This window comes from Oncorhynchus keta, chromosome 31, assembly GCF_023373465.1.
Source record: "Oncorhynchus keta strain PuntledgeMale-10-30-2019 chromosome 31, Oket_V2, whole genome shotgun sequence".
Lineage (NCBI taxonomy): Eukaryota > Metazoa > Chordata > Actinopteri > Salmoniformes > Salmonidae > Oncorhynchus > Oncorhynchus keta.
Window position 1 is genome coordinate 14,976,594 of NC_068451.1, and position 12,890 is coordinate 14,989,483.

General features: G+C 39.5%; 2 protein-coding genes across 6 annotated transcripts; one reads left to right on the plus strand and one right to left on the minus strand.

The window, feature by feature from the left end:
- Positions 1 to 2,156: 2,156 nt before the first annotated feature.
- LOC118364539 (uncharacterized) lies at positions 2,157 to 9,846 on the minus strand. 4 transcript variants are annotated; one of them, XR_008087942.1, is made up of 9 exons: positions 8,663 to 8,896; positions 7,338 to 7,534; positions 6,009 to 6,076; positions 5,763 to 5,905; positions 4,753 to 5,621; positions 4,466 to 4,591; positions 2,955 to 3,021; positions 2,770 to 2,827; positions 2,157 to 2,598 (listed from the first exon to the last, which is right to left on the minus strand). XR_008087942.1 is itself a non-coding variant. In XM_035746164.2 (8 exons), exons 2-7 carry the CDS (start codon positions 7,338 to 7,340, stop codon positions 2,962 to 2,964), a joined length of 1,269 nt encoding a protein of 422 aa, XP_035602057.2. In that variant the 5' UTR covers positions 7,341 to 7,534; positions 9,721 to 9,846; the 3' UTR covers positions 2,157 to 2,598; positions 2,955 to 2,961. The 4 variants fall into 4 exon arrangements, 3 of the variants coding, with proteins under 3 accessions (XP_035602057.2, XP_052345630.1, XP_035602056.2); XM_035746164.2 differs by lacking the exons at positions 2,770 to 2,827; positions 8,663 to 8,896 and adding an exon at positions 9,721 to 9,846; XM_052489670.1 differs by lacking the exon at positions 2,770 to 2,827 and having other exon boundaries at positions 2,157 to 2,595.
- Positions 9,729 to 12,315, plus strand: LOC118364540 (uncharacterized). Of its 2 annotated transcripts, none has more exons than XM_035746167.2 (6): positions 9,729 to 9,879; positions 10,584 to 10,880; positions 10,990 to 11,295; positions 11,407 to 11,526; positions 11,644 to 11,690; positions 11,827 to 12,315. In XM_035746167.2, exons 1-6 carry the CDS (start codon positions 9,729 to 9,731, stop codon positions 11,920 to 11,922), a joined length of 1,017 nt encoding a protein of 338 aa, XP_035602060.1. In that variant the 3' UTR covers positions 11,923 to 12,315. The 2 variants fall into 2 exon arrangements, with proteins under 2 accessions (XP_035602060.1, XP_035602061.1); XM_035746168.2 differs by lacking the exon at positions 9,729 to 9,879 and adding an exon at positions 10,122 to 10,462.
- The last annotated feature ends 575 nt before the right edge of the window (positions 12,316 to 12,890 follow it).

A 12,890-nucleotide genomic window follows, 5' to 3' on the forward strand; every position in this document is an offset into this window, starting at 1 on the left:
TCTCTAATTCATCATAAGTCATTACATTTAAATGTCACTAGGAATAACATTCAGATGGAAAGAGTTGGGAGCATAATCTTCATCAGATCCTGAACTATCCCATTTTTCCCAAACTGTCCTGGCTTTTACCATGCAGAGGTAATCGGACCTGTTGTCAGTATTAGGAGCACCACACCCTCTGTGCCGATAGTGGGAACTGGGCATTCCAGTGGGCAAGTATGTGGCAGGGCATTCAAGGTATAATCAAGTCTTGATGCCACATTTCCTTGCCAGTGTATTGTCTGTATTGGTGATGTCGTGATATTACTGTATGTTATATTGTCTAGTTTTGTCCTATCGTCAGTCTGTCACTTGTCTGATTTTGTTTCTAAGTTGCATAAGAGTGACTCAGTGACTTATTCATTACCACTAATGCATTTGTGTCTGCATATCTTCACAAGTGGATTTTACCTTTTGCCATTGACAATTGACAGACAACTTTTGTCATATTGGCCCAAATGCAAAGACATTGATGGTATTATTAGAATAGGTTGACTCTGTTGGCTAAAGAAGCATTGCACAGATGCATGGGTGTATGGTTCTATCAGTACGTACATCTACATGCTTGAATAATGTTTTGTTAGACCGTTATCAAATGTCTTAAGATTGCATTCGGTCTTTGCTCTTTTTGATTGATTTTAAGCCCAGCCAACCGATAAATCATATTGTCTCTGAGGTCAGAATCAAACAATGACCTCAATGTGTTAGAAACAGTAAGAAGTGATCTGATTTGTTTTGGTTGAAAGTTTCTCTCCGATTGATTGATCTTCCTGCTGGACAGTATTAGTAACAGCAACCACTGTGATGTTTTCCTGGGAAAATACACAATGCAACTGTAGAAAGACACATCTAATACAGACTATACAGTTAGGGGATATGGAGAGGGAGGGACATACACCTCATGCATTTTGGATAAGAATGCGGTTTGTACTGCACACCTTGAAAAATGTGTCTTCAATTCTCAATGTCACTTGGTAGCTGGTTATCATGAATGTTATGTATCTGTTACCAGGACATCCATATGTCAAGTTTTTATGTTAAACCCATTGAGCCCATTGGCCAAAACAGCAGAAAGAGGTGTTGCCTTTTTAATACACACTGACTTGCATATAATGGACAAAGTTTGAGTTATTCTCAATGTTATGGAGTCTGACTAATTTCGTCATTTAATACAATACCTTATTCTTTATCACACCGCCACACCCAGCCTAACTGTAAAGCACATTATCTAGATATCTATTTACTTGTTCCTTTCACACAAAGAATAAAAGAAAGAAAAGCCAGGGGATGAGGGCAGGCTTAGATACAAACAGAGGCATGTCTGTTCTGCCTTAGCTTCAGTTCTCCTGATGAACAGCATCATCCAACTCTTTTACAAACTATGAATGCATCCAAACCACTTCTGCTCATAAAATCTAACAAACTTTATTATTTACAATATTTAATCCCAAAATTATTTAGATTTTTTTATTTTTATTAAATTATGCAAAGTTTAAAGCTCCAATGCACGGTCACTTCAAATGTTTACAGATAGTTACATCTCACAGATTTGATTAATAATGGTGGATTTATTTAATCAGATTGTCAAATATACATAACATTGGTGTTTTCCTCACTGGGTTGGGTTTGTGGAATAGTTAACTTCTTGGCATGCTAGTGTCCTATCTCAAAACATGTCTTATCCAGCAGTAGGGAATTAGAGCTGGATCTCTCAGCCCAAATCAAAAGGTTTGATTTATAGTCTTTGAAAACAATGAACTTCTTGTTAACTGTACCTGATTGGATAATTTTTCTTAGGGGCACCCTTACTCATTCTTCTTAAATGTTAATTGCAGGATACATATTTTGACCCCATTTACTGATCTAGGATCAGATTTATTTTTTTACAAAGGTTAAGCTTGCCTTCAGTAAAGACTGAAAATACAACTCAACCCATTACCACAAGGAAGCCAAAATGGCTAACCTGGCCTCAGAGCCATTAGAAACATAATTTACGTATTTCTGAGCACATCAAGCCATATGATACCTTTTCAAAGGCCTGGTTACTTTGGACAGAAACTAAAGTAGGGACGTTGGTGGGGGAGGAGTAAACATATACTAAATGGAGTGTCTCGGATTTACGTACAGAATAATATGAAATACAAATGGAGTCAATGGAATGGTAACAACCACATGGAAACCACGTGTTTGATGTCTTTGATACCATTCCATTGACTTCATTCCGGCTATTATGAGCCGTCCTCCCCTCAGCAACCTCCACTGGTAAAAACATTAGGAATAAAATAACATTAGGACATTGCATTGCTTGCTGCTTGGGGTTTTAGGCTGGGTTTCTGTATAGCACTTTGACATCAGCTGATGTAAAAATGGCTTTATAAATAAATGTGATTTGATTTTAATAAATACAGGTTGAAATTACAATCAGTGAGCCAACGCCATGATCTTCATTCAGATACTTCAGAGATAATTGGACCATTTGTACAGAATTGTCATTGCTCCCATGCATATTACTTCATAAGGCCATTTCAGATGGTCTTCTTACCCAATTGACTGGAGCTTCTGGAGGAAAGAGAAGTAGGGAAGGGATAAAAAAAAATGTGTTTTGTAAAAACAGTAAATTACTTCAATTAAATATATACAGTATCTTCAACATTACATGAGGGATGTGTTTTCTTAGGAAGTTATTTCAATGTGTTTAATCAATATGTATGTTGACACATCTCTACACACCTATATCGGCAATAATCAGTAGTCTACCTATTCGAACCTCACATTGAACCCCATCCCCCTGATGTATGGAAGGAAAGAAAGCATTCAGGGGAGATTGTCTCCTGGAATTGAAAACATGAAACTACACTTCCTCTGTTGTACCACTGCAGTACATAAGCATACAGAAAGTGTGTCACCTACTGTACCTGTGTGTCAGTACTCGTTCACCACATGCATCCCTGTTCGGTTTTTCGATGGTCCCCGCATTTCGTCCTGTCTCAGAGAAAGTATCAACTCATCAAAGGTGTAAAACAATCTGTAAAGATAATACTGCACACAAAATAATTTACAGGCAAAACTACATTTTGCAGTCTGTTTTTGAACTGTTGTATAGAACTGCAATGTTAGCTTATCTTACAGATGTTCGTCTGTTCTAAAGCCTTAGTTAACGAAGCCTGAAAGACATCCACTCTGCTTAATTGCAACAATAAATCAAACCGGTGATTCATCAATTAAAAGGGCTTTGGGAGGAGAAGGTCATGTAAAGAGAACAGAGTGGTTGTGGATTACAATGTGTCTGTCTGCTGCTCTGTTGCCATAGAGACAGGTGACAGAGGGGGCACTCTTCTCATTATATGCTAGTCAGTCTTGGAGCAAATGTTGGCAGACTAGTACGGAACGATAAATAAATTGATCACGGAGAGTTGGAGTCTGTGAACAAATAGTCCTCCAATGTCTTCCACAGTCCCCTTTACAAAACAACATAACAAACATGTTCAAACCACTGCTAGCAGCAACACAGAATTAAACAAAATATCTATGTAAATGTAACACAATTATACGAAGTGCATAAACACATATGCAACAATATCCTTATACAATAGATTGAATATAAGCAATGTGTAAGCTAACTCAAACTGTACATTTCCAAAACTAAACAAATATCTATGATGCATACATATCAACACTATAAAAAACCTGAGTAGATTCCCTCCTCACTTCACAAACTCTCATGTGTGTGTGTGTGTGCTTGAAGTGTGCACTGCAGTGTGATGAAGATGCAAGTCTCATTAGTACAGTCAATTGTCTTTTTGTTTGGTGTTAAGGGAGAGATCTCATTCTCCTTGACGTTGGTAGATCCCATGGCATTTGTATTTAGCATCCCTTTCAAAGCTCATTCGAGAATATATATTTTTTCTGTCCACAATAAACACAACCTTTTTTCTGTCAAATCATGGTGTTGCCAGTCATTCAAAGTGATATTGATGAGTAACATGCCCCATACAGGAAGGTCCTTGGATGATAACTCTGGTATCATCCCTCATATGTACCCAAGGTAGGATTAAAGCTATAAACTCACAGCGCACAGATGATTGTGTTTAATTGCTTGTCTGGTCTACCAAGAACATCTGCTTATGTGGGGGTTTGATTTCGGAGATAAGCAACTTGGTGCATCAATGAAAATAGGTGGCTTGGGGGGAGGAATATGGCTTGGGACACTCTCTGGAAGCTACAGGGGTAGTTCGGCTGAGAGGGTAGAGGGGAAGGCTAGTGTTTCCCACGCCTCAGGTTTCCCTGGTCAAAATCAGAAGGGCACAAAGAGACATCTATCTAACACTGAGGCAGAGTGACCAGTCTTAGTAACCATAGCCAACCCGCTGAATGCAGAATCTGAGTCTGTGTCTATCTGGCCTCTCTGCCAAGACATAGGACTTACATTAGGCTTGCCGTTGGGCACGTCGAAGCGGCTGTGTGTGGAGTACATTTGGATGTCTGCCCCGTGGTTGATCTGGTTATATGGGCTGAAACTTCCATATCTCTGCCTACAGCACAACCACACTAGCTGAAGGTCAAGAAAAGACAAGAATCATAGTACTTTTACAATGGCATGACATACTGTAACTGTTATAGCAGGGTTGTGGCTATTTCTGAGAAATTGGAGGTCTACAGTGCATTTAAGGATAAACAGTGTGCATCTGTGTGTATGTTTGTTTTTGTACTCACCAGCAGTATTAGGAGAATAAGGAGGATTAACAAGGTCAGGACAGCCAGTACCAATAGAGCGATCCCCCATCCTGGGACTCCCTCTCCGCTCCCAGCAACTACAGCTGCAGCATTCTCTGTGGTCTTATGTGTCGTGCTACTGGTCTGGGGAGGATTTTTAGGGGTAATAGGGGTGGTTGTGTTGCTAATTGTATTGCTGTGGTCTCCAGGAATATGGGTGCTTACGTTGCTAATTGTTATGTTAGGGTCCCCAGGGCTAGGGATGGTTATGTTGCTAATTGTAATGTTGTGGTCTTCAGGAGCAGGGGTGGTTGTGTTGCTAATTGTATTGTTGTGGTCTCCAGGAATATGGGTGCTTACGTTGCTAATTGTTATGTTAGGGTCCCCAGGGCTAGGGGTGGTTATGTTGCTAATTGTAGTCTTTTGGTCTTCGGGAATATGAGTGGTAATGTTGCTAATTGTAGTGATATGTTCTTCAGGAATATGAGTGGTAATGTTGCTAATTGTAGTGATATGTTCTTCAGGAATATGAGTGGTAATGTTGCTAATTGTAGTGATATGGTCTTCAGGAATATGAGTGGTAATGCTGCTAATTGTGCTGTTTTGGTCAGGACTAGTGGTGGTGGCTGTGGTTGTGAGGGTATGACTACTTGTGATATTAATTGTTGCAAGACTGGTGATGTTGCCAGATGAAATCATTGCTGTAGATGCAGTTCCATCCCCGACCCTTCCTGAACGGCTAGCCGTACTAACTAAGGCAACTGTATTAGTCGTTGCTGCAGGGGTATTTGTGGTAGATGGTGGTGAGTAAGTTACAGTTGCTGTTGTACGTGCTACAAGAGGTAGTGTGGCTTTTATTGGAAGTTGACCTAAGGAATAAAGAACATATTTGTGATTCCTGCTTTATTTGACTAATAACCGTTTAAGCTATTTACAAAACAGTTTTTTTAACATACAAATGAATCAGGCTGCTGCACAGCAGAAGTAGATACGGTTGCCATCTTCTTTACCTTCAGTATAGGCGAGGTCCAGGTCAAGGGTTTTGGATTTATTTGATTGGATATGAATGGAAAGTAGACCTTTAGCTAAAGTTGGAATGATCATGAATGTAGTCCCAAACATTAATGTCGAGTTTGCAATGACTGATCCATTACTGCAAGAGTGAGACCAGTAGTAAAAATAATTATAATTGTCAATGTCCTTAAAAATTATATTTTTTTCAATGGCAGAATTTTAAATTCAACATTAGAGCTCACCTGAAGATGATATCAAATACACCCATATATTTGTCAGACTCTGGCAAAGAGCTGTGGACGTCATCCATCTGAAAAAGAAAGACAAAGCAATCAGAGGAGCACTTTAGTATTATCCTACAAGCCTACAAGGCATGTCTTCACATTTTTACTTGTTTGAATATTGAGGATATTGTAACAGGTTGTAAGGGAGGTATCTATAGTATCCTTGTCTATGGTGTAGTGGAGTGGTTCAACTGGAGTGTGAGCTAGTAGTGATGGCTCGTTTTTGATGTTTACTGTTAAAATAGTGCTCACTGCTAGGTGTTGGAGAGCTGATGATGTTGGTGACATAGAAATACAATGAATAGAACAGACTTGGGAACATCTAACCCTGGCAATTTGACAGGTAAACTCATTGGTACACTCGCAATGGTTGCTTGGTATAAATGCAGTAAAGAAGTCAATGGAACTTGACCAAAACAATGGAAATGCTGTGGAAATGTGTGGGGGGAAAATGCTGTGGGGGAAAGATCCGGAGGCTCACCAGCAAAATGTGCCTACATATATATAGGCTATTGTTAATGTGTGTATTATGCTTGTATAGATGTCAACCCCAATACATGTTCATGTCATCATCACCAATCAACTGCATTACAGTTAAAAGCGACTTTGACTTCTACCACTGATTGTATGCTAGCTATGCTACCGGCTTATACGAACAAGAGTTAGCACTTAGAAGTCACTTCTTCTAAGCCTGAAAGGGACTACTTTTAAATGTTATGCAGCGAAAACAGTCAAATATATCAAAATCAGACTTTAGTAACCACATTGTGGGCATGTTAATATACATCAATCATGACGTATTTGACGAATATCCACTTTGTTAGATCATATCTGTTGAATGTGCACCAATTCAGCGTCATTCTTCTATACCCCACGGTCTGTGTTCCCTTGACCTTTTAACCGCATATATTGTGATGCAATCCTTTACATAGAAATGTAGAATCTTCATTCAAATGATAATAAGTGATGTGGCTCATGCAATATAATATATTTTTTAATTTCAGTTGAGTTAAATCAACAAATCACAGCATATTTTGAGGGGTACACTTCCTGCTTTTACTTCCTGCTTTTCTCCAATGGGTACACTTGCAATGGCCGCCAGTCCACCCATTTACCACAATTGACTTGAATGGGGACGCCCGTTCTATTAATTATATTTCTATGGTGGGTGACTTGTCTTGGCAAGCATGAAGTATCTCCAGGATAAAGAGTTATTTTGTGGGTATAGACTGAGTGATGAGTTGAAGCTCTATGGACTGACTTGAGCAGTAAAAAACACACTCTTACCATCTGTTCCACCTGTTTCCTCAGCTGTTTGTACTCCTTAGAGCTTTGATTATTGAGTGACTCAGTGTAAATCTGGTTGGTGATTCTGACGCATAAGTAGTATGCGGACAGCGTAGCTGGGGTGGTCTTGTCACTGCTGCTGGGGGTTGCCCTCCACAAACGGGAAACAGGCACAACATCAGCAAAGAAAAGGAGTGCTGTACAGGAGAATGGGAAACAAGCCGAAATTCAGAAATGAGCAGAAATACTGTTGGACAGCCATCTAATAAATTACTGCCATTACCCTTAGAGACTGACTGATTGAAGTGCCAATTACAGCCAATAAAGGATGCCTTGTACCGTGGAAATTATTACCTGTAAACAGACACTTTGAGTTGAAAGGGGGGGTCACCATCTGTGATCTCAATCACTGCAATAATGCATTATTTAGACTAATTTATTCCAAAACAAAGTTTGCAAATGTGTTTTCTCAGTGCAGGAAATAAGTTGTTTTGTCTTATCCCAGGGTTTTGTCTTATCCCAATATTTGATGTGGGGTCGATTGTAAATCCATAATACTATTCTGCATAGCCCTGAAGACATTTTATACATTATGACAGATTGACAGATTATGATAGATGTTTTGCTAAGATTTAAAAAATATTCTCAGTGTGGGTTTTATCGCCAGTATATTGGCATCACTTGAGGCACTTGAGGAAGCAACTTAAAATAAAAATATCTATTTTTTAAATTGGCCAAAATGTCATCAAGAAGGCTCCAGAGCAGCCGGGGACAAGAGAATCATGAAAAAGTGGTATTCTGGTTGTGTGCTGATAAGGTTTGACTTTCCGTAAACCACAAAGTATGATTTACTTAGATACAGGTAACTGACAAAATAAAAGAAACACCAACATAAAATGTCTTAATTGGGTGTTGGGCCACCACGAGCCAGAACAAGTGTAGATGTTTAAGAAGTGTAGGTTACAGTACAACACAGTCCAATGCTTCCCATGCAACAGTGGTTCCCAACCTTTTTCGGTTACTGTTTCACCAACAGCACTTTGCTCTACCCGGAGTACCCTCATGTGCATTTTACCAGTAGGCCTATGGTCTCATGAGTCTTCTCAAGTACCTTCTGTGGATAGGCCGAGTACCTCCAGGGGTCTTAGTACCCCTGGTTGGGAATCTCTGCCTTACAATAGAAGTCTTTAAAGAAATGTAATGTGTAAATGTGTTATAGGCTACATATTTTTGTATAACCAACACATTAAGATGCATGGAAGAGTAGATAGATAGATAGATAGATAGATAGATAGATAGATAGATAGATAGATAGATAGACATACCTGAAACAGCCAAAATAAGAATAATCCCAAATTTGATTGGTCTTTTCTCCATGATGTATCATACAGGTAGACTAACGTTTTTAAAAGAAAAGCCAAATACACACAGTGGACGTTGGGAATTAACCTGGTTGCTTACTTGATGAGAAACTATTTCTGTCTGAAAGAAACGGTTATTTTATCATCCAGATAATTGTGCAGGTAGGACAGGTGTATGGCGCGGGGCGGACCCTAGAATATGAGTGTGCGCGTTGGAAGAGAACGTAAATATAGACATTCGTGGTGTATGACGCCAACCAGTGGCCAGAAGGATTTGCTATCGGAGTATCAGTTTCACCTTGATGCTGTAAACCTTTGAGAAACAAGGCACAAAAAAGGCACGAGGCAAAATCAACAGCCTGACACAGCCACTATTTAATCAGCTGAGGGGAACTACTCTCAAATTCATAAATGGAGCAATGGCAAGGACTGATGTGGTCGACATGATGTTTGCAAAGACTAAAATAACGACAAAAACACAAACCACCCTTTGATTTTGATAAACGATAGGATTAGTCTTGTACTAAAAGTTGTACTAAAATCACGTATATATTTCCAGAATAAATGGTTGTGTATCATTCATTGAAATTGATATTGAACAACAGGAAACCCTTACAAAAAAAATATTTCCGTTTTGAAACTGCTGTCGACTGTGGTATTTTGGACACAGTGATTGCAGAATATATACACAGCTAAATTACTGCAGTAAAAATTAGTTTTTTATTTTGGACCCAGTATTTGCAGCATACTACAGTTATACTGCACTCTAACTGCAGTCTGACTCCAATCTTTTTTTGTAATGAAGATTGTGCACGTCATTGACAATTTCCCTCATCCGTATGTGGAACCCTTGTCTTCAACTCGGAAAACTGATGACAGCGGTATCTGAATTAAGGACATGCAGTGGTTAGCCTACTTACGGTTTTATTTTTCCAGAAACACAAGCGAGAATGCAATTGAAACAACTACGCAACGTAATCTAGGTAGTTAAACTTGCCTACAAGTGCACGATTGTTACTTACCTGCAACAATGAGACCTTTTCTCCCTGATAACAGTAATCAAATACACATTGTGACACAACTTTCTTTCTTCCTATCGCCCTCAATCCCACCCCATGCCCAAAATTCGCCCTCTCTCTCTCGCGCACACCCTCTCTCCTATAGATGGGACATATATAAAGGTAAGGGGACAAGATGTGACGTAGTTGGGGACATGTAGGCTACAATTTTGTGTACTGGGATGTCAGGGTATCGACAAATTGAGGACAGGGAGGTGATTTATAATACTAACACTGTCAAGTGGATTAACTTTATTTGTACTTCTTGGCACATTCGCCACCACGTTGTTCTGCCACCCTATTTCAAAACATTGATGTAAAAATTGTAATCCCGCATGCAATCCTGAGCCTTTGAAAGTATATTACAACTGTTAACTGTTTTCACTTGTGTGAAGGAAATTCCATTGATTTAAAAAAAACAAAAGTGTCTGTTTTTATGATACCCCAGGCTGTATAACAGCGACATTATTCATGCATTGATTTGAAGCACATTTTAAGCCATGTGATGACTTGAGTCAGTGCTGCCCTGTTGTCTGCAATGATGGAGGAGTGGTGTGAGTTCGTGACCTATTTCGGTACATAGATATTCCACACTCTTTGGCAATCTCAGCAGTTTGGCACTTGATATGTGTGCTAGAACACCTCACCCTAAAGATGTGTTCAAGTTGGATGCAGGTGACATTTCTCCTTGCACACTTGATTGTTGGTAAGATTATTGAAATGCACAACATCTACTATTGTTGTATATGACTGTACATTAAATATCAAGTTGCAGATGATTTAGTCTCTATAGTCAGACTTTTAACTATGTGTATGCTCTCCCACAGCAGGAGCAGTGGTATACCAGTACCCAGGGTCACTAACAGTGGCAGAGGGTACCAATGTGACATTTCACTGTGACATCAGTGAAATGGGAGGGGAATGCTCTTATATCGTATGGGTGCAAGTGGGACCTATGAGAAAGCTCACACTCTGGCCTCAAAAAACCTACAGTGTCCACACCAACACGGCCTGCCTCCTGAACATCATCAATGCCAACAGGACAAGTGTGGGCATCTTCTACTGTGCCCTGCTTAATGGTGCCATGCTGAACATGGGCAATGGGAGTGTGCTGGAAGTCTCTGGTAAGATCAGATGCTTCTCCATGGTTTATATTAGCGTTCATATTTTCTAGTCCTGGGAGGTATACATTTGGTAGTTATGCCATGTCATGTAATGTCCTCTGTCTTTCAGACCCTATCACCTCAGAAGCTACTCTGGAGGTCCTGGTGCCTGTGGACTGGCAGGAGGCCCCCTCATCCCCAGTCCCACTCCTGTGCCTGGTGTCTGGACTGGATCCCAGTCAGGCCAGGGTGTACTGGGAGGTGGAGGGGAAGGTTCAGTCCTCAGAGCGTTTACCTGAGGTTCAGTCAGAGAAGCCAGCCACTGTCAGAGTCCAGCTCTCTGTACCTGGCCATACCTGGGCTGAAGGTGAAGAGATCACCTGTGTCATGGAGAGCACCAGTGGGGTGAAGATGAACAAGACAGTCAGGAGGATGGGTAAGAGAGATCGCCCCAGGGCTATGGGTTGCATTTGTTTAGAATGTCTCTCTGTATAAGTTTAAAATTATGTAGAACTCTTATGTGTCAAAATAAATTGTGTATTTTTAGGAATGGAGAGGTCCAGACAGGGAATGTTTCTGGCCATCTCTTTGGGTGGCATGTGTATCCTTCTTTCTATTGTGGTGATTGTCATCACCTTGTATGTCTGCAGACTGAAACACGACCCTCGTGAGTACTGTTTGATTAGTTATTCATGATTGATGACTTTTCTACATCTATAGCAGCAGTATATTATATAGGCTATCAATAGTATCTTTAACATATTGTATCATAATATTTCCAAAGGAAAGACAAGATTTCAAGCCTATGAGCACAACCAGGACGGAGCACAGGTAAAATAACTTTTTAAAATAAATGTTTGTGTATTATACTATTCTTAGTATTATTTTTGTGAGATTTTACTATTACTACCTTTTCTACTATTACAATTTGTAATGATGATGATGATGGTGTTTTCTTGTCATTCAGGGTCTGACTGAAGTGCAATATGCCAGTTTAAAGTTTGGAGCTGGTCGTGGGAGACCCTTAACTACAGCCGCAGCTAAAAACAGACAATATAAGTAGGCTAAAGCTGCCCTAGTAAGACCTTACATGTCAATTAAATTTTCTACAAAAACATAAAAGAAGTGCTTATTCATTCAGGGTCATCGGTTTGTCAAAATGCTCCTGTGCTTTCTTGCTTATGTTTTCTGACCTACTTATTTGAGTCAATGATGTAAGGATTTTTGCCTTTAGAATTAGGAACTTATTTAGTCAGATTGTGTTGTCATTGTACAAGCTTTGTGATTAAAAATCATTTGTCTTGTTGAGATAATAGCCAAATGTAAATTACATTTAAGACAAGTTTAATTTATGGAGTGAACTAATTTCTCTATTCATATGCTGATGAGATTTTTGTGATAATAGTCAGCAATAAAAATGAGTCACAGATGGAATCTTTTTCATCTCCAACATAAATAGCACATCCTGTTTGTTTCACATAATGCTCAGCATGTTCAACAGCACAGCTCCATTTGATGGTAAGCATTTTTGTCCAAATGCTCTGCCTCTTTCTATTTCAAAATATCTCACAAGTTAGGTGCGTTCTATAACTTAAATGATGGAGCATCTTTCATCTCTGTGATGTTGCAACACAAACCCACAGATTTACAACATTTTAGCAGACACTCTTACCCAAACACAGATGGTGTTTGACCTTAAGCTATTTGAAAGTGGAAATAATGTATGTATTATCTATTTATTTATTTAACCTTTATTTAACTAGGCAAGTCAGTTAAGAACAAATTCTTATTTACGATTACACCCTAGGAACAGTGGGTTAATTGCCTTGTTCAGGGGCAGAAGGAAAAGATGTCTACCTTGTCAGCTTGGGGTTTTTCTCTAGCAACCTTTCGGTTACTGGCCCGACGCTCTAACCACTAAGCTGCCTGCCGCCCCAATCTATACAGTATTCATATTCTGTATTATTAGTTTATGGTTCCCATACACACTGGCTGTAAATCAATAATTTTATTGTAGGCTGTGCCAGTTTC

Bases quoted from the DNA above. Each gene is read 5' to 3' on its own strand.
- LOC118364539 (XM_052489670.1), bottom strand. From the start codon at position 8,714: ATGGAGAAAAGACCAATCAAATTTGGGATTATTCTTATTTTGGCTGTT. The intron at 6,077-7,337 runs GTAAGAGTGTGT...TTTCTTTTTCAG, and splicing joins GGAAACAGGTGGAACAGATG to ATGGATGACGTCCACAGCTC. The intron at 5,906-6,008 runs GTGAGCTCTAAT...TCACTCTTGCAG, and splicing joins GTATTTGATATCATCTTCAG to TAATGGATCAGTCATTGCAA.
- LOC118364540 (XM_035746167.2), top strand. From the start codon at position 9,729: ATGAGACCTTTTCTCCCTGATAACAGTAATCAAATACACATTGTGACA. The intron at 10,881-10,989 runs GTAAGATCAGAT...TCTGTCTTTCAG, and splicing joins GAGTGTGCTGGAAGTCTCTG to ACCCTATCACCTCAGAAGCT. The intron at 11,296-11,406 runs GTAAGAGAGATC...GTGTATTTTTAG, and splicing joins CAAGACAGTCAGGAGGATGG to GAATGGAGAGGTCCAGACAG.